At 34.0% G+C, this 23,256-nt stretch overlaps 1 protein-coding gene across 5 annotated transcripts in view; it reads left to right on the top strand.

Annotated features, from left to right (window-relative positions):
• Positions 1-22,475, top strand: part of LOC121322146 (glutaminase kidney isoform, mitochondrial-like) — a 39,544-nt gene extending 17,069 nt beyond the window's left edge. For 2 of the 5 annotated variants that reach the window (XM_041261698.1, XM_041261697.1), the window contains exons 6-18: positions 1,104-1,267; positions 3,838-3,896; positions 8,697-8,729; positions 8,820-8,878; positions 9,626-9,692; positions 10,019-10,069; positions 10,862-11,038; positions 11,401-11,532; positions 12,947-13,039; positions 19,189-19,250; positions 19,851-19,927; positions 21,060-21,123; positions 21,469-22,475. In XM_041261698.1, the coding sequence (XP_041117632.1) occupies positions 1,104-1,267; positions 3,838-3,896; positions 8,697-8,729; positions 8,820-8,878; positions 9,626-9,692; positions 10,019-10,069; positions 10,862-11,038; positions 11,401-11,532; positions 12,947-13,039; positions 19,189-19,250; positions 19,851-19,927; positions 21,060-21,123; positions 21,469-21,625 (1,195 nt within the window). In that variant the 3' untranslated portion in view covers positions 21,626-22,475. Of the gene's footprint in view, positions 1-1,103; positions 1,268-3,837; positions 3,897-7,219; positions 7,728-8,696; positions 8,730-8,819; positions 8,879-9,625; positions 9,693-10,018; positions 10,070-10,861; positions 11,039-11,400; positions 11,533-12,946; positions 13,040-13,735; positions 13,940-19,188; positions 19,251-19,850; positions 19,928-21,059; positions 21,124-21,468 lie in introns of those variants that run through there. The other 3 variants (XM_041261701.1, XM_041261700.1, XM_041261699.1) reach the window with 3 other exon arrangements.
• Positions 22,476-23,256: the final 781 nt, after the last annotated feature.

Below are 23,256 nucleotides of genomic sequence, written 5' to 3'. Positions count from 1 at the left end.
CAGTTTAGAATATTTTCAAGTAGAAGTGGCAGTAGTAAAGTGTATTTTAATGCCTGTACATTTTTTGTCTTTATGGTTTCAGCAGAAAAGCAGTCATTTATGTTTGCAGTCATGAGTGTTTCACAAACATTATATTAGTTATGTTTCTGGGTCACATTGCTGCAATGAATATCTTCAGTACTTTAAAAGCATTGCCTTGTGATTTGAAATTGGGGCAGATTTGTATGGATTTGTTTAATCCAGGAAATGCTAGTGGAAATGCTTTCCCTTTTTAGCAATGGTGTATTATATTTAATCAGTAATGACTGGGCTATGCTATTTCCAAAGGAGAAGTGTCTAATATTTTAAGAGTGATTTAGTTCCCCCATGAAATAGGATTTTGCACATGTATTTCTTATACATTGATGCATTTTTTTAAATGATTAGTCTGTGAAAACTCAATTCTGGTTGTTTATTTACAGTAGTACTATAGTATCCAGTTGTGCAGTTGACTAAAATGTTGTAATCTGTTGCAAAATAGGTTGTCATCCTTAACCTTCTGATCTTTTTTGAATTATTTACAACATGTTGTGTAAGAGAAGGAGATAAGATTGCTTTATTTGTACTCGCATGATTGTTTTACTACACTACAAGTTATCGTTAATAACAGATGTTGTAATATCTTCTATCATATGTACCGTTGTACAGTAATTGAGATTTTATTCAGATGTTTCGGGAATACTGTACATGTGTAAACAAATAGTGTTAAAATCCAGGATACTTGGGGAAAAGGACACCTTCATTAATGCAGGAGGCTTAATGATAAATTGCTCAGGTTTGGAGCTGTTCTGGTCAGTATGGCTAAGGGAATAGGGTTCCATTCAGTGACTGTGTGATTAAATCATTGAGCTACATGGCTACATTTATCATAGTATAATGGCTAACTTTAGTCTGGCCTTTCTTATGCATATCAGTTATTAACAGAAGCGGTAGTTGGGAAGATTACACTAATTGCAGTCTTGTAAAATGATGCATATTTAACTGAACGGTCAGTTGTATTAAATGTGACATGCGCTGTTCTAGACATTTGTGACAGAATTATCATGTATATCTTTTCCTAACAGGCATTCAGTTGGAGATACGAAGGTCCCATTTTGCCTGCAGTCCTGTGTGAAGCCTCTAAAGTATGCCATTGCTGTGAATGACCTTGGCACGGAGTATGTACACAGATATGTTGGTAAAGAGCCCAGCGGATTACGATTCAACAAACTGTTCCTGAATGAAGATGGTAGGGATCACAACCAGTAATGCAAATCTTTCATTTCCTGTTGGATTCTAATGGTGTACTATGTAGGCATTAGACTATCAACTGTAATGAACAAGAACCTCTTGCTTTTTGCAGATGTTTCATGATTTTGGTGAATTTAAATTGTCTGCATGTGTTTTAGGAATGTAACAAAGGGTACATTTTGACCTTCGGCGGTCCGGATCACATTACTGAAGGAAGGTTAGAACCTTCGATGGTACTAATTTGCATAATTTACTGCTGACGTTGCCATAGCTACTAGTTTTATATTTGATTGAAAATCCTATTTTACAGGTAATCCATATAAATGGAATAAAACATTCACATGTAGTTTAAAAGTAAGTTCTGTAGAACAGTAATCATGTTTTTATAATTGAACTTACATTTGTCAGGTGACCCCCGGAAACTGGTAGTGAATCCATGATGCATAAGAGTCGTTTGCACTGGCGTAATATACGCACGGCAGAGGTGCCATGTAGAGTTTCTACGTATAATGATCTGGTAATAGATTTTAATACAACAACTTATTTGCGCAATATGCATTGTACAAATCAAGACATCGAATGTTGCATGTTAGTGACATTTAATGTGTGATTTATAGTATTCACACATTGTCAATTGGTTTGTGTAAACAGAGAAAAAAAACATTCAGCATGTGAATGCCGCTTGACAAACCTTCAAAGGTTTGAACGCAGCCCAAATATATTTCTTTTATGAGTTAGACATCGTTCATACATTATTTTTTTTTTCCCCTCAAAGAATGGATTTGTTATCGTATTTTTTTTTATTAGTTTATGTACTGCTGATCTGTTTTTGATTCATTGTTCTTTTGAATAGACACATTTAGTTTAGTTCTTGAAATACTAACTACCTTATCATCACAGTGGCTATAAATAAGATGCGCTTTGCAAATTAAATTAGAAAACATACAAAGTTGAAATGCAGGGCTTTGGGTAGTAAAGTAGATTTTATTCGATTTAGGCCCTGACGCACATACAAATTCCCAGTAGATTTTGTCTGATATGATGATGGAAAGTAAGCTGAGATGGCCTTTCCAGACATTGTTGCCATGGTGTTTCAATGAAAATTTTATGAACAAGAACTACAAAAGGAAAGTGGGCAAAGAAAAAAAAAAAAGCTAGAATCAATGGTTTTAATACCAGCGTTGTGCTCCTTTTAAGCGTCAATGTTAAAAAAAAAAAAAAAAAAAAAAAAACCTGCTTAACTGAAAAATCTGGTTATGAGCTAGATCTCACAAGAGGAAAATTACTAAATACTAATTTAACAAAGAATGTTTTTGGTGTTATTTTTTCACTCTGAATCCTGTGATGTCTTCACTGAGCATCGCAATAACAGTTTGTTTCCTTGGGGGATTTGGAGATTAACAGATTGATTTATTTTAAAGGTTAGTCAGTACAAAGTCACTCACACCTTTAGAAAAATCTGTGCCTTGCTGTGGTTCTTTCAGTAATGAGGGTCATGTTTACATGGCTTTCGCAACAATCTTCTGGACTCCATGACATTATAATCTTTTGGATTCTGACTGTAAATCTTGCATAATAAGATTGGGAGAGGAATTGTGGCTATCCTTGAGGGGCCCGTCCCCCATTTTTATGGCCACTAGTTTCTCTAGTTCATCAGCTACTGGTTAAAAACCTTAAAAGATGGTTTCACTTTATTGTGTTATTAATGTAATGGTTTTGAGTGAGTTGGTGTGGCTCTGGTAGGAAAACAAAAGCTCTGACTGGCCTTTTAAGACTGGTAACCTGCTAACATTATACACAATGATACGTGTAGTTTAACAATAAATACAAATAAATGAAGGCATCATTAATCTTTGAGCGGATATTGTTAAAAGTAAAAAAAAAAAAAAAGCTGAAGGTTGCTCCCTGAAGGGCAAAAGGGAAGACACTCGTCTCAACACCCTTAAATCAAAAGCTGCCTGCCCTTTCATATCCAGTATTGAAGACTTCATATTATTGTGTATTATTATTTTATTATTAAAAAAAATGCTGGCATATTATAATTAATTGTATACTAGTAATATACTATAACAACATAGCACTATATTTGTACAGCATTTTTGTGTCTGCTTCTTTTCGTGTATTCATGTCAGCTATGGTAATTTGAAAGGTAGTTCCTTCCTATTTCCAGGAGCATACCTGTTCTGTCTGAACATGATTTAATCAAAACCAAGAACCACCAGCTAGGTACCAGGAAAAAAAAAGCAATTTTGTGTTAATGTAGTTTAATAAAGTATGCAAACGTTTTGCTTTACCTACAATTTTAGGATTGAGACATAATGATGATAATAAAAAAAAAAAAACTATATGAACATAATTTAGATCTTGTATTTAATCGAATGTAATCTTTCATTTAATCAAACATACTACAAAATGATATCGCAAAAGTCTACCTCAGCGTAACTATTCAGCAAGTTTCATTCGACTTCATGAAGCAAGATTTGTTAATTCTATAGGGTTATACAAAACTTTTGGCCATAGCTGTACAATGTTGATTTCATCAATGTGTGTTGAAATTGTGTTTTCTAGACAAGCCTCACAACCCCATGGTGAATGCTGGAGCGATCGTGATAACTTCCTTGATAAAGGTAAAGAAAGCCGTTTTCCTGCCTTTTCTCTTATGGAAATGTTAGCTGGACAGGGATTGTTCTGTAAGTGACAATAGATGCCTCACAGTTAAAGATGTAGGCAAAGACCTTCTTGAATAAACAAAGCTTATCCTCAAAAATGATAGTGCTGAATGATGAGAGTAATGAGGCTTTACTTAATACCAATATGCATGCAGCATGACGTGATGCCATGCATTCACAGTTACAGTACTGAATGTAGTATATATACTTTAATTTAGGTTCATAGAAATTTAAACTTGGAAGTGATTTGGTTGATCTATTAAAACAGAAATAACCCTAACAAGAATTAATGTGAGGTTCTAATTTTAATCTGTGTGGCTGGTAAAAGGCTTGTATTTTTACAAGGCACATCTATCAGCCTACTAGAATTTATACAACGTTATACGATATCTTTACCTTTCCAAAAAAAAAGATTGTTTTTATAAAGAGGGAACTGGATGGAACTCAAAAATAATGAATCTGGAATTTGCACCGCATTACATTTATTAATACACTGTGCTTTAGGCACAGTCCAAATGTAACACGCGAGTCCCATATTTTGAACCTGTCTGTATTTCGCCGTAAATGCCAGACTTACAATTACTCTTACAATAGAGCATGTGGAGTGCAGTACAGTCATCTGTTTACTACTTATGTCAGGTACTGTATATTTACAAAGCATTACCAAAAAATAAGTTTGTCAGTATAATATGTTTTTATTTAGGGCATAACTTCTATCTCGCTTGTACAGTTTTAGGACTGGGAAGTGCAACTGCATTCTATCTGTCTGTGTGTGTGTGTTTATATTATAAATATAATAAATAATATACATGCCCGCCCCTCGTTATATCGCCCCTCTCTATACTGCGGATTCGTATATATCGTGGTCCTGGAGTTGGCTCCCAATTTTTACAGGGTAACTGCGCATGCCTTAGCTGCAATATACATAGACAATTTCACTTAGAATTACTGTCCGTTTTATTTAGTACTGCACATCACAAACTGAAACATACAGGACTATTAAAAACAAAGCATTAATATTGTACTGTTATCACATACAGACGCATTGCACAATAACACAAAACAAATTTTAATATCTAAAGTACCAGGGCAGTAACGTCTGCTCCGTAGCAACAAATGCTGGGAATGTATTCTTTCAGTGCAGCGGTTTGTGCATTTGAGAAAGGCGAGGAAGATTCATGAAATTAATTGGAGACTTAAGTTGATGAGAAGCAATTACCCTCCGCAGTACGAATTAAAATGGTGTGCTGCTTTTTATGAGAAAAAACGGGTTGCGTAGAGGATTTATATTGGACCCTGACGCGCACGATAAAACAAGGGTGTGGTGTACAGTATTTCTTTGTTAGCCTATTAGTTTTTCTGTGGGACTCGCACAATATGGTGGCCCTTGATATATAGCAGATTTGTATTGGACCCCGACACCCGCAATATATCGAGTGGGTGGTGTGTGGGAGGTGCTGTTGGGTTTTATATTGGGTGCATGGGTACAGAGAATAACAAATCCTTGGGGCTTGACTTACAAAGCCTATTGCACCATAACTTACGACATCATTGCCTGGACTACCAGTTGACATTAACAACAGTTGTGCAACAGTGTAGCAGGTCTTTGACTGTGCCAGGCGTTCTTCTGTAATAAATTGAATTCAGTAACATACGGCAGTTTTTAAAAATATGTACATACAAAATAAATAACTGTATTGTATATTGTTCTTTGTCATATTACAGTATGCTAATGTGTTTATGAACATATTAAACATGAATATTTCTGCATGCCAGTTCCATGATGTTCCTTTTATTGGACATGTATTTGATGTCTACGATTGCAGGACCAGGACCAGAAATGGGTCCTCACAGTTTAAGATGTATAGGGAACACCCCTGGGTAAGCCTGCTAACCCTTCGGGGTCTTTGGAAGTCAAGCTCTTAATAGGTACAGTAGTTCCTAGATGACATTGCATCCAAGTAGTATTCTTGTAATCATTTAGCACATGTTAAAGGTTTCCTAATTAAACCTATATTTTCTTATTTTCACCTTTTCTGTATCTGTGTTGCTTAGGAATAGTAAAACTACTAATAATCTTGTTAAAAAGATGAGCTACAGTTTAAAAAAAAAAACAAAAAAACAATGAAAGTCTTCACATGCATGCATTGATTTTTATATATATATAATATTAACACATACAATTAGTGAGATATATACATACATACATACATACATACATACACACACACACACACACACACACACACACACACACACAAGCACCTCCAAAAATACAACCCCTCTAGCACATTTGTACTGTTAATACATTTTATTATTTTTGTGATTTGTAAATGTTGGGATCATCCACGTTTTAGTACAACTGTGCAATTTATGTGTCTCAAACCATCCTTGTATGCGATTACTTTATATTTTAGAGAAGTAGTAAAGGGAGTGAATTACCCAGATCACTCCTTGAGGGCCTATACTATACTGTACCCTAAAAAAATGTGTTCCCACCGTATAAATAGAGAGCCAGAACAATGCATTTAACACTGGACTAAGTTTATATCAAACTAGCAAGAAATGTATGTAAAGCGTATTATATTTATTTGTCTTCTGTTTAGTGTAGAAAATTAAATACAAACTGGTGTTAAATTGGCATGATGGCAAATGTTTTGAGAAAATTGTCTTGTATCAGAAATTGTGAAGAATCTAACCAGTTGCTACTGTGTACAGTTTAATGGCAACCCAGCAGCACATGTTGCTAGACGCATTGTGTTTTAAAGTAATCTGCTCCCTGCACTACAGTACAAGTATTTCAAAAAATAGCTTCCAGCAAAATGATCCTGTCGGAAGAGTTACGGATAAACAGGCACTTTGTCATGTTGTGTGTGGAACTTGATGGCCATATATTTTACATTTAAGATTTACCTTTGTATGACAGGATCATTTTATGATACCCTAACAAATTTGCCTTAGTTTATACTTTTTGTTACCCTTTAAAAATCTTTGTCTGCGTACTCCCCTTTTTTTTTTTCTGAAGCACAAAATGCAATAATAAAATCAAGAATTTAACTCCCTGTTACCCAGTTTATGGCAAAGTATTTTTTTCAAACAAAATGTTGACCTTTTGGATTGAAGACAGTTGGAGAGAAACGCATGATATATGCCGTTTTGTTGTCTGTTTTAAATCTGTAGCCACAGCAAGAGCTGCTGTCCCAGGTTCCCGGAAATTGAATTGCTTAATGTGTATTTGAAGACTTTTATGTGGTTTTAAATGTTGTTACATATTTTACAGCATTAGGATCTGTGGGATATTTTGACTACAGCAACAGTTCAATGACGTTGGTAATTGTTTCTTTCAATTATTTTTCATTCAACAAATTTTGGATTTATTTTCACAGCTCCCATTTAGCTGTATTTTAATTGTAGTTTTGATGGAATTTGGATTAATGTCATGTTAAAGTATACCTAATAAGCTGTTTGGGTTCCAAACCGGGCTTTATGGCACACCAAAAAAAATTTCCTGAATTATTTATTTATTTTTTTCTTTTGGCGGAACTGGCAAAGCTGGTTCTAATACTGTGATGATGCCTTAGCCCACTTCTGGTGCCACATTTTTGGTGCCACACAGAAATTAGATTTGCATCGCTGTCTCATTAAAAAGAAACAACAAAGAAAAAACTACAGGACATTTGATTGACAGAGAGAGTATATTATGTTCAAATCATAGTCCAGATGATCTTTTTTTCCCTTTCAGCCTCGGTGCTGGATGTGCGTGTGATTGCACAGTCTCTTCAGGATCAGGTTGTCAGTGCATAACATGCTAATGAATTTTTATGCGTGGAGCCCTGCAGATTAGTGCATTAACTGTAATCCACATGTAGAGTGTGATTCACTTTTTGTGCTTCTAATTAATTCAATGCTGACCTTCACCCGGTTTGCTTTCTTTTTCTTTTTCATCACTACTAAAATCACCAGATCTGAATGCCGTAACCATGTAAATGTATTAGAAAATATCTGGACTGTAATCAATGCCACATATACTTTGTATATTAAAACATTTGTGGTTTTGAGTGTTGATTTATAAGTAAGGTATAGTAGTATATTAAAAAAAAATTAACTGCAGTTAATAACAAACTGTAACAATGTATTCCTATGAGATTTAGCACCACGAATTCCAACCGTGTGTATATATATATATATATATATATATATATATATATATATATATATATATATATATATATATATATATATATATATATATATAATTTAATTATTAATTAATTAATTATTCAATTAAATTCTTGAAAAAATCCAGCATTTGAATATGCAATATGTGTTTTTTTTTTTATTTTTTTTTTGTATAACGGAAATAAACTAAATATTGTTTGCATACTTTTAATAGCTTTTTATTGTAATGATAGTTTTGTTAAATTAAGTAAATACATACAGTGGAATAGTAGTGTATAAAATATCTCCCTGCTGGCAGTGTATATTGTTGGATATTGAAGTTATAAAAATTTTGTAGACAGTGTTCTATTTTGGGTTTAATTTTCTTTCTTTTTTTTTTTTTTTTTTAAGCACATTCCATGAACAGTAATTGGTCAGAAAAAAAAAAAGTGTGTGTGTGTGTGTATATATATATATATATATATATATATATATATATATATATATATATATATATATATATATATATATATACACACACACACACACTATAGTCCTAACTAAAAGGGTGATGCTTATTTGAATATTTTTGTCTTTCAGCAAGGGGTGAGCAATGCAGAGAAGTTTGACTATGTAAGTAATATATAATATTGTACTTTTTTAAAACAAGTTGTAAAGACACCTTCCAACAGATTTACTCAATAGCATGTTGCTGTTTTACAGGTGATGGATTTTTTAAATAAAATGGCTGGTAATGAGTATGTTGGCTTCAGTAATGCAACGTAAGTAAACTATTTTGCAGTTTTTTTTATTATTATTATTTTAATGAATGAGAAACCAGATTTAGAATAATTCACAATGTGGTGATGCCAGTACACTCAAGTCACATATATAGCCTCTGCTCTTAACTACTGTATAGCACGAGCTATGGACAGTCATCCACATATCTTAAAACTTTGCCTGGGCATTTGCATTGTCAAGCTATTCCACATACTCAGTGTAGGTCACGCGCTCATCTTGAAACCACTTATCCTATTTTTTTAATGTAGCTATTTTTGCTTTGCGATTCTGTTCTATAGCACATGGTGTATGGAGTTTATAGTGACTTGCTGTACTCTCTCTGTACTGGCAGTGTAATATGCCATCTCAGGTGGGGGTTGTGAATGGTAGGGACATACCTTGTGATATGCATCACTGCCAATCCAAACACACCTTTGGGGTAAATGTAATATAAAAAAAATAGGTGCACATGTGTTATTGTAGCGGATATGCATGTGCTACTCAAGGCAGCAATGTCCAATCACAGTCCTGGAGGGCTGTTCCACTCCAGGTTTAACAGGTCAAAGTATATAATTAACTACTTCAGCGTCTGGGTGCAGGTTTAATTGGTTCAATTAAATTTAATTGGAACAAAGACCAGGAGTAGAAAGGCTAACATTGGCTACCCCTGATTTAAGGTAATGATGATTTAGTTTTTTATGTGCTGATCGATTTACCGTATTTTTATTTTCTTTTTAATTCTGATCCAGGTTTCAGTCTGAACGGGAAACTGGAGATAGGAATTTTGCTATAGGCTACTACCTAAAAGAGAAAAAGGTTTGTTTAACTAGTTACATGTATTTTTCTATTTAGCTTTATTAATCTCTCTGTTATTGTTTGTGTTTGCATTTTAAAATGCGTCAGGCTTTCGTGTGGCAGAGCAATTGTCACAGCTTTTAATCACTGGTTACTGTACAGATCTTAGCCGTCACTTATTGTGTTTTGTTAAATGCACATTTTGATTAAAGTGCATGTTAGGTCCTACTGCACAACAAGCAACAATGTGCTTTACATTATATTACTTATTCTAATTTATACCATTTAAAGACATAACCAGAGCACAGGCACAGGAAGAGCTTTATTTAACCTTGTTTCTTTTACAGTGTTTCCCAGAAGGCACAGACATGACTGGAGTGTTGGATTTTTACTTCCAGGTGATTTAAATTTTCAATAAATATTTGTTTACTCTCAAATATGCTAAAAATCAGTTTTTGCAGATTTTAATTTCCCAGGCCAAAATAGCATGTTGTTCCTTTAGCTCCCAAAGGTGCTGTATGCAATGTTTTGGCAGAGAGTAATAATGTGTCTGGGACTAAAATGTCGACAAAACAGATTTGAGAGCCAGAAGGGTCTAAATGAAATTCCAGTAGTTAATGCTGGATATTCTCTTCCCATGGACAAAACTGAAACAATCCTGATATTTTTAATAAGTTCCATGTAAAGCTGTAAATATTTGTGAGCCTTTTGTTATGCGTTTTTTGCAAACACTTTTGGCATGAATGTCAAATTCTACTAACAATACATACTTGTATATATTGCAACAGGTCAGCAACATTTCTGGAGCAAAATAGGTTTTATGGGTGTGATTCACCAAATATTTTGTTGCAGATATTCATGGCTTCACAGTATCGTCTCTCCTGTCCTAATGGAAAAATAAAATATATGTTAAAAAAAATAATAATTTGAAATGTAAATTTTGTGTCCTGTGTTTAAGGTTGTGAAGCAAGGTTATGAAAAGACAAGGCTTTTCTTTGTGCTTCATTTTATTTCTTTGAGCTGTTATTTGATTTTTATGTGATGGAGTGCAGAGTTAGTATAACAACAATACATAAACTGTTCACTTAAGATTTATTACAGTATAAATCAAAACGAAGTACTTTTTGAATTCCTGTTCTTCCATTGTATTTCTCCGTTCTAAGACATTTCCTTTTCCTGGATTCCTATAGCTGTGCTCCCTTGAAGTGACCTCTGAGTCAGCCAGTGTAATGGCAGCGACGTTGGCCAATGGTGGATTCTGTCCAATTACTGGAGAACGAGTGCTGAGCCCTGAGGCTGTCAGGAACACGCTAAGTTTGATGCACTCCTGTGGCATGTATGACTTTTCCGGGCAGTTTGCTTTCTACGTGAGTAGAATCCTTGATGTTAACTTTTAATGCTGAAGGCACAGTCAGAGAAAACTTCCAAAACAAATGGTGTGAATGGATTGACCTTTTATAAATCAAACAAATGTATGTCTGTGGATTTTACACTGGACTGAACTTGAAGAGTTTGTGAAGCTAGTTCAAATGTTATAGTTCATATTTCAGTAGACTGGGAATGATGTGAAAGAATGTATTTATAACAAGCTCCTGAAATATTATTGGCAGTTATTTGCAAATAAATTAAAGTGGCTAATGCTAAAGCAGCACTCAAAAATAAAATATGTTTTTTAATAAATAATAGATGGATACAGTGGTAATGTTTTTCAACGCTTTTGTTCACATAGGTGGGACTTCCAGCTAAGTCTGGTGTTGCTGGTGGTATTCTACTCGTTGTACCCAATGTGATGGGTGTCATGTGCTGGTCTCCTCCACTGGATAAACTTGGCAACAGTGTCAGGGGTATTCAGTTCTGCACAGTAAGTGAAAGTCCAGGCTTTTACACATAACATTTACATACAGTACTTTTGAATGTGAAACGCATTTATCATTAAAGCATTTCACATTATAAACTCTGTCACATGTTGGCAGCAAATGGTCCCGGTAAATTTGTATGAGAAAAAATACTTTTTGCAGCTGTGCTGTCTTCTGTAAAGTGATACTTACTCCAATACAAAAAAAAAAACAGGAAATGCTGATCTTCTAAAGTATTATCCAAATTAACCAAGCATTTGTTTTGTATGACACAAACAAACAAACAAAAAATAATACTATCAACTCCCAGCGCAAACCATTTTCAAATAACTTTTTTATAATAATCAAATTACTCCTGGTGTGATTTGGTTAGTAATTAAACTCATGAGGAATAAATTACTGTTATAAAATGCATCCTTTTGACCTTCTAGTCCAGTGTGAATTGTTTCCTGCATTAGCACAGTTTCCACAGCAAAAAATGTGGGAGTTTAGGTACTACATCATCTTTGGTTATCTCTGCCCGCTAGCTAGAAGCTTTCTTTGTAAGAGATACTTGATGAAGGATGTCCAGATAATAACTGAGCTTGTGATGCTAAGGTCCTCAGCATTTCCAAAAGTAGATCATACTTAGACTGAGGTCTTATGAGTAAACTAGATACCATGTATGGTTGGAATTGTAAAAATAATTGCATATGAATGAAATATTGGCTCTATTGCAAATACTTCTTCATTTATAATAATAATAATCCATTATACATGTATCATTTAGTCAGATAAAGCTGTATTTATGTAACAATAGATGTACAATAACCCTTGAGTCCTTGCGTGGGATGAAGTACATGTATGCACTCATGTTGTACTGTAATTCTGTTGCATTTTACTGTAGGTCACATAAGGAAAGGGAATACATTATTTCAAGGAACTGAACCATGTCTCCTTCGAACTGAAGTTTTATTGTAATGATACACATTTTAATTCAACACACTCAGGACACCGCAGGTCATCAATAGATATCACTGAACTTGATCTTATTTAATAAATTATAGAGGGACATGCCTGTACAAACTGCATTTAAAGATATATGCTAACACTCAGTTATCCAACCATCCTAAGCAACACACAGTCTTTTTGGGTTAGTGAAGTTGCTTTGAATATCCTTACATCATTGTTGTTGTTTTTTTGCTGGTTTGGTACACTTGTATTTCTCTGGAGATGTTCACTTCAAAACAGGGCCCTATTGGCTTTGAACAATATTAGTTACCAAATGACCTCTCTAAACTCGGAGATAAAATAGTGATTTTTAGTGCCTTATGACCAATCGAACAAAACCAAGCAGGTAGAAAAGCCTCATGATATAAACTAGTATTTATGCAGAGTTTGTAACAAGTTTAATCTACAGCAACTTGTTTTATGTTTCAGGATCTGGTGTCGTTGTGCAATTTCCACAATTACGACAATCTGAGGCACTTTGCAAAGAAACTTGACCCCCGCAGGGAGGGTGGGGACCAAAGGGTAAGTCAAACAGAAACTTCAAGTGCTTTCTTTTAGAACTACACTGTCTGTGAGGTCCACCAGGGACTAGTTACTGACATCATGCACATTATGTTAAGAAACCCATTTGGATGATCGATATTGTATCAAGATGTTTTAGTCTGGCCTGCTATACATTTCGGTCATTTGGAGTTACACTAAAGAGGCCAAGGATAAAGAACATGTTTACATTAATTGGGGGGAGTCCAGATGGCCTTTTCAATTGTATTGTTAGCTGGAAATTTGTTTTTTGTAAAATATGAATTCAAGCAACAGCGTGAATCCAGTGTGATTAAATGAACACTTCATTAGCGATTGTATTAATTACACTAACACACATGTATCTCAACAGTTGCACCATTATTGCAATAATTTTATATTTTTTAAAAATATATTTGTCCTTTGGGTAAAACCTTGCAGAATTAATTGACAGTGCTGCGTCAAGACAGTGTCAGGACACACTTACTGTGCTGTCAGGAGACAGGGCCAGACACAAGGTCATTGTGTCTCACATGTATCTCTCAACATCCAATGCACTGATCTTACTTTACTCATTATTTAAACTGTTAAATCGTTAACATTTTTATATACAAAACAAAATTGGTATTTTTGCAGAATATCAATGTCATGCCCATGCATTCAAGAAAACTAATTCACTATTCATGTTGCTTAAAACAGCAGCATCCGAAAGGACCAATGGACTATGAAAGTCTTCAGCAAGAGCTAGCTCTTACAGATACTCTGTGGGGAAAAAAGTGTCGCCTGAGTCCAGTGAGGACACATCTACAAGTGTAGTGTATAGAATGGAGAATGTGGCGACTGCAGTTAATGAGAGGCATATCGTTTCAAAATGCTCTCCGGTTTATCCTCTTCACATCTCTAGTTCATTTAAACCAGTTTTAAAAACTATTTATTCCATTCGGGACTTGGGTCATTGTAATTATTGTATTGCGCAACACTGTGTACACATCTCTTGCCTACTTGCATGTATTATATATGTTTTAATTGTGTAAGTTGTGTAAATACATCTGAATACCAAAGACCGGGAGGAAAGTTGGAGCTTAGAATGTGTGTTATCCCAATTGTACTTTAAGTTATTAAAGTGTGAAAATGGTGTAATTTGTTTACAATTATTTAAGAACACAACCAAAGGAAAGGAAAGCTATATGACGTAAGTGCATTATAGGATAATTCACATTAATCTGGAAACTAGTGTTATTATCTGTAATATTGCACATGTTTGTGGTTTTTTTATTGATTCCATATTTATTTATAAGTTATTTCATGGAGAATGTGGTTACAGCTTTTCAACTACTAGAAAATAGGTCTTAAAGCACAGGGGTGTGCAATTCGTATCGCCCGACACCTGGGATAACAGGTTTTGCAATTATAATTTGCTCGTTTTTATTTATTTTTTCAATGTTCGTTCTGTTGCGAGAAACACTCAGAGGATATTTCTAGAGAACCATGCAAGATTCTCAAAACTGAATTGCAGAGGTCTAGCACGTAAACACAAACGCATTTTTAAAAAAATGTTTGCGTCCCACCCCTATCAATTCTGATTGGCTAGCTGTGGAATAAGCTGATCGCTAGCCTGTGGAATAAGCTGAACCTATGTTACTTTTACAATCGAAACCCAGCAATGGCTGCCAAAGAGGGAGCACCGTTCCGTGCCTGATTAGAAAATTTGATTTAAATAATTAACGTAAATTAACATTATTGTAGTCATTATGACGACTGCTTTTATCTACTTGGTTTGTAAATTTACTTCGTTAATCACTTCAAATATATATTATTATATATAGAGCATCTATATATATATATATATATATATATATATATATATAATATATATATATATATATATATATATTTTATTTTAAGTATCATCGATTCTATACCACCTAATAGTAGCTACAGATATTGGTGGATTAGAAAAATGTATAAAGTTATTTCTGAGTCTCAAGACAAACCTTTCCCTGGCAAAAAATGCGATTTTTTTCGATTTTAGTGTTAATAACCTAGTTTGCCATTTACCATATTTACATGTTTTTTTGATTTAATGCTGTATTAAAAATGTACCTTTTTTTCTTAAGGTTTGAACAGAAGCGATATTAGCTATTTATTGGACATGCAAAATCGATCAATTTTGTGAAACTATTAAAGCATCAAGATTTACAAATATGTTTATAATGATAGAATGAAATGCTTGTACAGATAACCTCATATATAATACTTTATTTTAAAATAAAATAGACTGTAAATGCCATGGCAGTGTGTTTAGATATTAATTCATGTATTTATTTTTCTGTGAGAGTAGTGCAGGGAAAGAATGTTGCCCTCCAAAAAAAAAAAAAAAAAAAAAAAAAAAAGCAGCCATGAGGGTATGAAACCAGGATCACCCTGCTGCAGCAGTGCCACATAGCCATCATTGGACAGGATGTTAGATGAGGAAAAATAGCTGTAAAATCTTATACACGTTTAGAAAAGTAAGTGTATAATAGAAATAAACAAAAGAAATGTATCTTGAAGAATTTAGTGAATAGGTCAAGGTGCAAGCCTAGATCCACCCCTGTTAATCACTATTGATTGATTGACTGTGTTCACTGTTAAATCCTCCAAGTAGATTTTTAAGAAAGATAATGTTTTTCTAGCATTTTTTAAAATAAACAAAGTTTATTTGTTATGTTTATTTTTTTAAATTGCACACCTCCTGAAGCAATTTTCTACTCAAAGGGAAACTCATATTTGATTTGTATAGCATCAGTATTTATTATACCTACTTTAATCTTTTTTTTTTTTTAGTGTGTAAAAGAAGCACAACTAGATTTATTCTTTTTTCAAATGTAGTTGTTTTAATATAGTGGGTCTTTCTGTTACCAGTATAGGAACAGAAAAAAAAAAAAAAAAATTGAAGTCCAAATACCTTATGAATATTGTCTTGAGCTATCACCTTGAGACAAAAACTTGCCGTGAACTGGAAAGATAATGAAGGAATTAGGCCTATATTAAAAAATACAGCGCATAAATCATTTGCTACAGTAGGTTTTTTGCTTGCATTTTCACCAGAATACAGAGATAGCAAGGTTTCATAAGAAATGTTGTGAGTTTGTTTGCATGTTCTAATTACTATGTTGCATATGTAACTTTATTTTTTCATGTTTGAGACAATACTGTCATTTTCGCTTTTGCATATTTTTTTTTTGCACGATTGTTTTGCAGCATGCATATTTTGTATTGTTTTAATAAATTATTTTAAATCCCACTTTCATGTTTTAAATTTTTTTTTAATTCATGTTTTAAAAAATGAATGCTTAATTAGTCGAAGTGATGTGTTTAAGTCTGACTAATTCATGGATGTATTTATAAGCATATCTGTAATTTTGTCCCTTTTAAACTGACCAAAAACCTGGGTTTGAAAACATAAGTTTTGAGGGGGTGAACATGTTTCTCTTCACACTGCATGATGTCCTATGCATCCACAAATGCAACATCATTTAAAAATGGAAAATACTGGTAGAACTTGCATTTTGTCATTGAATATTTCTGACACCAAACAGTGCCAACACCCTATTCTAGGATTCAGTTGTTAGGTGCTACAATCTTATACTTGCCAACATGTGGAAACTGTTCAGCGGGACGCTCGTCTCCAGGTTGGGGGGGTTGGGGTCATACACATGGGAGCAGTCATACGGAAAAAACAGTCATTATCATATCATAGACGTATTCCCCCTCCCCCTGCAAAATCAACATGACACAACCATCATGACAGTAAAAATAGACATAATGAAGCGTTCTTAACTTTGTGTCAGTTAGTGATCAGCAGATGTGTCGGCTGCACGAAGAGCACAGCGTGTGGTTTTCACTAACTCTACTGTGCAGAGATTTTTTATTTTTTTTTTCTATGGGTAAATATTGGGACTTTCTTCCTATGCATCAGGACGCGGGACATTAGCTAGGAAATTGGGTTTTTATAAGCTTTTTAAACACTTAATGCACATCATTGTCACACATGTAAGTGTTTTAATGTGCATAGGTTATTCACGCTTCCTGTTCCTTAATTAATTAGACTGCTGTGCCAAAATGTTCTCAGTTTCCAAATAAATGGAGAGCTTTGAAGTGTAGATTGTTTCCTTTTTGATGTGTACTTTCACTTTGCAGCTCCACAGATTATTGATTCAAGTCAGAAATTGTTAGGATTATGAATTGTTTAACTCCTCAATTGAATATTTCTATATTACTAAGATTTTAAATTATTCAATCAGGTTCTCACAGGAATCAGACATTCAGTTTACCAGACAACAGATACCCGCTTTTATTACTGCCACAGCACAGTTAATATGTATTGAGTTATGTTTCAGCTCATACTGTCATAGATGGACAAAACACTAGAAATCATGAGCTATATTAGGAATGATGCCGAATCAGAACAAAAGTATAATAGCTACACTACTTAATTTTTTGAACATAATTTTCAAGTTGAACCAGGTTGAAAATCAGGTCGAACCCTAATTAAAAAAATAAATAAATAATCATTTTGGTGTTAGAAGTCAGGCCTTATTGTTTTAACCCCTAAATCAGAACATCTGACTAAATTTTAAAATAAAATAACTGGGGGGCTCACTGTAGAAAGAAGTCTTTTAATATAGGCTTAGCTGCATTTAATAATAATACAACTAGGTGAGTTTGGGAAATTGTGTGCTCTGCTTTGCTGAATCAAATGTCCTGTTCCATAAATACAAGCTTAAAAAAATGTTAGGCAAAAGTGATTTTAGTCAATTATTTCCTCTGACAACTATTAGTTTAAGGCATTTTATATTAAGGTGATGATCGCTTTAAATATTAAATAATATATATTAATTATTTTTAACTATTCCAGACTGTTGGTTTTATTTACCAATTTGAGAACATCTTTTGAATACAAAAGTATTTTAATAGCTTATAGTTGCATCTTTCAAATCAGTTATTTAGCTCTAAAGGTTTTAGAATTAACATTCAATTCGTTCATCGGCATTGACATTTGGAGACACTTCCAAGGCCATAGTCTATTTATAGTAAATCTAGTTGTAAATCGCATCTGCAGTTCTGAACCTAAACACTGTTTGACTAGCAGGGTAGTAGTGGTGGTATTATAATACTAAAGGGTGTTCTCTGTTTCCACTGTCATCAGGTTATTAATATTTGTTATGCATCTTCAGTATTGATTTTAAGATGTTTGTCATAAGGATATGTACTCTAAATAATACAGACCTGGATAACAATACTATACAGGGAAAGTACCAAAGTGGTAAAATGATTTGGTAAATATAGCAAATGAACATTGCAGATACCCAAACTTACAGATTGAGAGAGATTTGCTGTAACATCTTCCCCCACAACAACTGGTATCTTCCTAATTAAGAAAAGAAAATACATATCTTCAGAAAAATGGGCCCCCATCTAATGCATGTGCACGAGTCAAATAAACATGTCCCAGTTTACTGCATATTTGTGACCCGTGCAGCATAGTGTTTGTTTTCATGAGACTGTAGTTGTGGATCTCCATGTGACTGGCTCTCTAACAGATTCACATAGTACAAACTGATTTATTGCACTGCTTTTTGAAGCACCAGCAGTCTCTTGAAACCTCGTTCTGGTTTGATGTTATTGCACTGTGAACAGCTTAAACAAGGACACCTACTGCCACCCAGTGGTAGTTTGAAATAAGCACAGTGCAGAATAGAACTGCAACTTAAAATAAAGAAAACAAAGCTGTTTGAAATTTAAAACCAGTATCTCTCTCCTACTTTCACCATTTGTTTTATTTTTCCGTGTCACAAAACGCAAGGCGAGATGCATTCATCAGTATAGTTGTATTTTGTTTCAGCCTATTATTATTATTATTATTATTATTATTATTATTATTATTATTATTATTAATAATAGTAATAATAATATTTTAGTCATTTAGTAGATGCTTTTATCTAAAATGGTTTACAAAATTTTTGGAAATATTTGGAAACAACTGGCCCTGTTCATAGAGTACAGAGTTAAAAAATTAAGATAACTGGCAAACATAGAGCTAAGTTTAAGAGGGCCACACAAAGACAGACTCGAAGGTCAACTTTCCTCTTTTTTTTTTCCCCCTGCAGGTGAAATCAGTCATAAATCTTTTGTTTGCTGCATATACTGGTGACGTGTCTGCTCTCCGGAGGTATGTGACCTCTATGCCTGTGCATGTGTGAGTGGGTGTGTTTGCATATTAATAACATTTTGCAAGGTGTTCCCTTTCATATCCGGAGCCTTTTTTTCTTTATTACCTAATAAATTCATTGATTTGCTCAAACATTTTCAAACCTGTTTTGTTTTATAAAAGTAGAACAAAGTAAGAAATGTAGGAGCTCATTTAAAGAATTGAGTAAAGACTTTGAAAATGTGACCCTGTGTGTGTTTAAAGCAAGCTGTGATGTTTTGCCATTAAACTGTATTTTAATGTTCTGGACATGGCTGTTGAAATTAAATACCAGGATGACTGCCTTGTTAAGTTGACTAAATGCAAATTACACACACACACACACACACACACACACACACACACACACACACACAACACACACACACACACACACACACACACACACACACACACACACACACACACACACACACACACACACACACACACACACACACACACACACACACACACACACACACACGCTTTAAGATATGCTGCTGGTTAGTCCAGGTGTCAGGCATGAACAGATATGTAGCTGCTGTACTGACACCACATCCATGAAATCGTGTTTTTCAGGTTTGCTTTGTCTTCAATGGACATGGAGCAGAGAGACTATGACTCCCGGACTGCCCTACATGTTGCAGCAGCGGAAGGTAATGATGTTTCTTGTGGTCCTTTATTTGGTATTTTGTTGTTGAGAGAGATGGATTGTGATGAGATTTTGCACGATAGGGAATACTAGCATGTCTGGGCAACAGAATGATAAAACCTTAAAGACCACCATTATTTGTTGACTGTCTAAGGACTCTGTTTGTATTTGAACACTGCCCTCATGAACACTACAGAAAACAGAGAGAGGAACTCAACAGTAAATCTTAAGAAAAAAAGGATATAAAGAACAAATTGAGAGAATTGAGAAGAGCTGACAAACTCTATAGGAATGAACTACTTGATTATTAGAAAAGGAAAGAGAGGGTTAAGAGAGTACCATTAATAATTACATATTCTAAATTATTACCCGACTTTTGAAAAATAGCTTGGAAGTATTTCCGTATACTTCATAATTCAGAAAAAATGAAAAAACTATTTCCGAAAGTACCGATCTTTAAGAAGGGATGCAAATTTGGCTGACATTTTAGTCCACAGTAAACATAAAGGGATCATAGCTACATTAAGGGACATTGAAACCTGTACAAGCACATGTAAAGGGTAAACATATATTGGTAAAGATAAAGATGAAATCACAAATAAAGAAAAAAAATATTCAATCTTAAAAAATCTGTCATGCAAGGATAGCAACTACAATAAAATACGTAGGCGAGACAGGTACATCATTCTATAAGAGAATACAGAATCACCTATCAAATATAAGAAATAAAATATTAAATGACAAAAAAATTAAATGAACCAATAGTTCACAAATTTATCAAGTCGTGTTATGTACAGCATAGAAGAATAAAAGAAAATAAATGGATAAATAGACTAGATACCATGATGCCTGAAGGTTTAAATAAAAAGGAACAGTAGATCGTTACATCATTAGCTATATAGTGAATGACATCACAAAGACATTAGATTTAAAGAGAAATAAATGTGTGGTTACCATGGCATCAAAAAGCCTATAAATACCTCCAATGTTTGTTTTCAAATACACTTTACCTTGACCAAGGTATGTTAAACATACTGAAACGTTGGAAAGTTGGCTCAACATTTACTTATATACTTGGCAAAAAATATTATTATTATTATTATTTTTTATTATTATTTTTTTTTTTTAATCTTTAGGCCATTCAGAGGTTGTCCGTTTTTTGCTGGAAGCCTGTAAAGTAAACCCGATTCCAAAGGACAGGTAAGTCTCGTTTTACTTCTGTATTTTTCACACTGATGCAGCCTTTCCCAAAATCGTATTTACACAAACACTAAATAATTTGGTGTCTGGTTACTACATATTTCTGTGTTTCAGCCTTGTGTGTTCACTGCTTACAACCCCCAAAGGTAGATTTATAGCTTTAAGGATATGCTCTTCCCTCCCCATCTATATCGTCTTATCTCTGCACTACGTAATGTCAGCTGCCAAAGACATACTCGTGCTGCTATTAGTAGCAGCTGGACGTTATAAATGGTATCTTCAGAGTACAACCTCCTAGAATTCCAAAACTGTTTTTTAAAAACTTCTCTATTGTATTTTACATAGGTGGGGCAACACCCCCATGGATGAGGCCATCCATTTTGGACACCACGATGTAGTGACTATCCTTCAGGACTACCATAACAAATACAACCCCCAGGACAATCCCAACAATGGAAAGGAAATCCAAACTGCAGAGAAGAACCTGGATGGAATGCTGTAGTCCATGCCACATCATTATTAACAAAACTGCATTTGTACTTGTTGAGACCATGTTGTTGGGTAATGTGAGTGTATGATAGTGCTGTGTTGTGGGAGTGTGTTAAACTGTCACTGCTTTGCTTTTTTGTGTTTGCTGAAATTGCTCAACTGTCTTTGAAACGAACTTCCTTAAGCAGGGTGTTGAATGTAAAGCACTACGTCTTAATGTTTGGTGATTACGTTGTTATTTAAGTAGCATAGTGTTCAATCATATATAAAAAGTGTATATTTATTGTATGCATTATTTGTTTAGTGTAAATAGCACTTGGTAGATACAATTATGGTAAAACTTCTCTAATGTAACCTAACATTTCACAAAGAATGATCAATTAAAATGCTGCAGGCATGGCATGGCTGGTTATTCAATGTTAGGTAAACTGTAGGACCAATTGTGTTTTATCAAAGACAATTTGATTTTAGATTATTTAATATTAATACTGGTGCAGTATATGCTGTGTTTACAATTACTGGCTAGTAAGTCAACTTTACCCTGTCACAAAAAAAGCAGGTTTTAGAAACATCACATAAATGTTATCAAGAAGTTGAGCAGCAACTCAAATTTCTAGTTTTTTCAGCTTAATACATGAACAAAAGTTGATTACTATTACCTGTGTACAGTAAATGTGGCTCTAGATAGCAGATGTTTTCAAAAGTTTTGCATCACCCTACAGAAATAACCAGTTTTGCTTCATAAAGTCAAATGAAATCTGCTGAAAAATGAATGACATACTGCTTAGTAGTTTTCCATATAGAAAAAGAAAAACTGATAAATGAAAAAAAAATCAGTCTTACATGAAGTACTGTACTACTATTATGGCTTCCAGTAGTTTTGCGACACCATTATGTAATCAAAGAATAGTCTTTGCGTTCTTGCTAAAGGTTTTGTTTTATTGCTTCTTATTTGTATAATCTAAGATGCCCAAAGTTTCCAAGCAAAATCAGCCAAAGCTTCTGTGTGTGTATTTGTGTTTTTAATTAAATGAGAGTGAAAGAGAGAGAGAACTTGATTATATTGCAGCTTGTGTGCAACTTTACTTGATGCATCGAAAACTACAGTATTCAAAGTCTGGGAAACATGGTTTGCACTAGCAGGGTCAGTGGTTCTAACTTGAAGCACATATTTATCATGAGATAATATCTGTGGTTGTTATACTGGACATGGAAGACAGCAAATATATACGTATATATTCTGAGTATTACTTGTAACAGTATCCTTTGCTTTTTTTGTATTCCAAGAACAGATCCATTACATGTAAACACTGCACTCTTTCAAATGTATCAGTAATATATGGCAATTACAATAACCCAGCATTTCAATCTTCCCTTTTTTAACCCTTTAGTTCTGGAATTCTATTCCGTGGTATGCTCTTTTAGTTCATGATATTTAATGGATTTACATTTGATCTGACCTGAGGATACAGATGCATTGTTTCAGTTTTTATGTTGTTCAACAGCCTGTGTGCTTTTGGAGTAGGTAGAATTCTGACCATGCTGAATGCACTGAATTGCTGTTTTATATTCCTTTTAAGCATATTTTCAATCTGAACAGTGGAAGGTGTATTCAGTTTAAGTGTTGCAGGCAATGTTTACTTT

The sequence above is a fragment of the Polyodon spathula genome, chromosome 10 (assembly GCF_017654505.1).
Source record: "Polyodon spathula isolate WHYD16114869_AA chromosome 10, ASM1765450v1, whole genome shotgun sequence".
NCBI classification, from domain to species: Eukaryota; Metazoa; Chordata; class Actinopteri; order Acipenseriformes; family Polyodontidae; genus Polyodon; species Polyodon spathula.
Note: the sequence above shows the minus strand (reverse complement) of the source record. Positions and strands in the feature narration are given on the sequence as shown.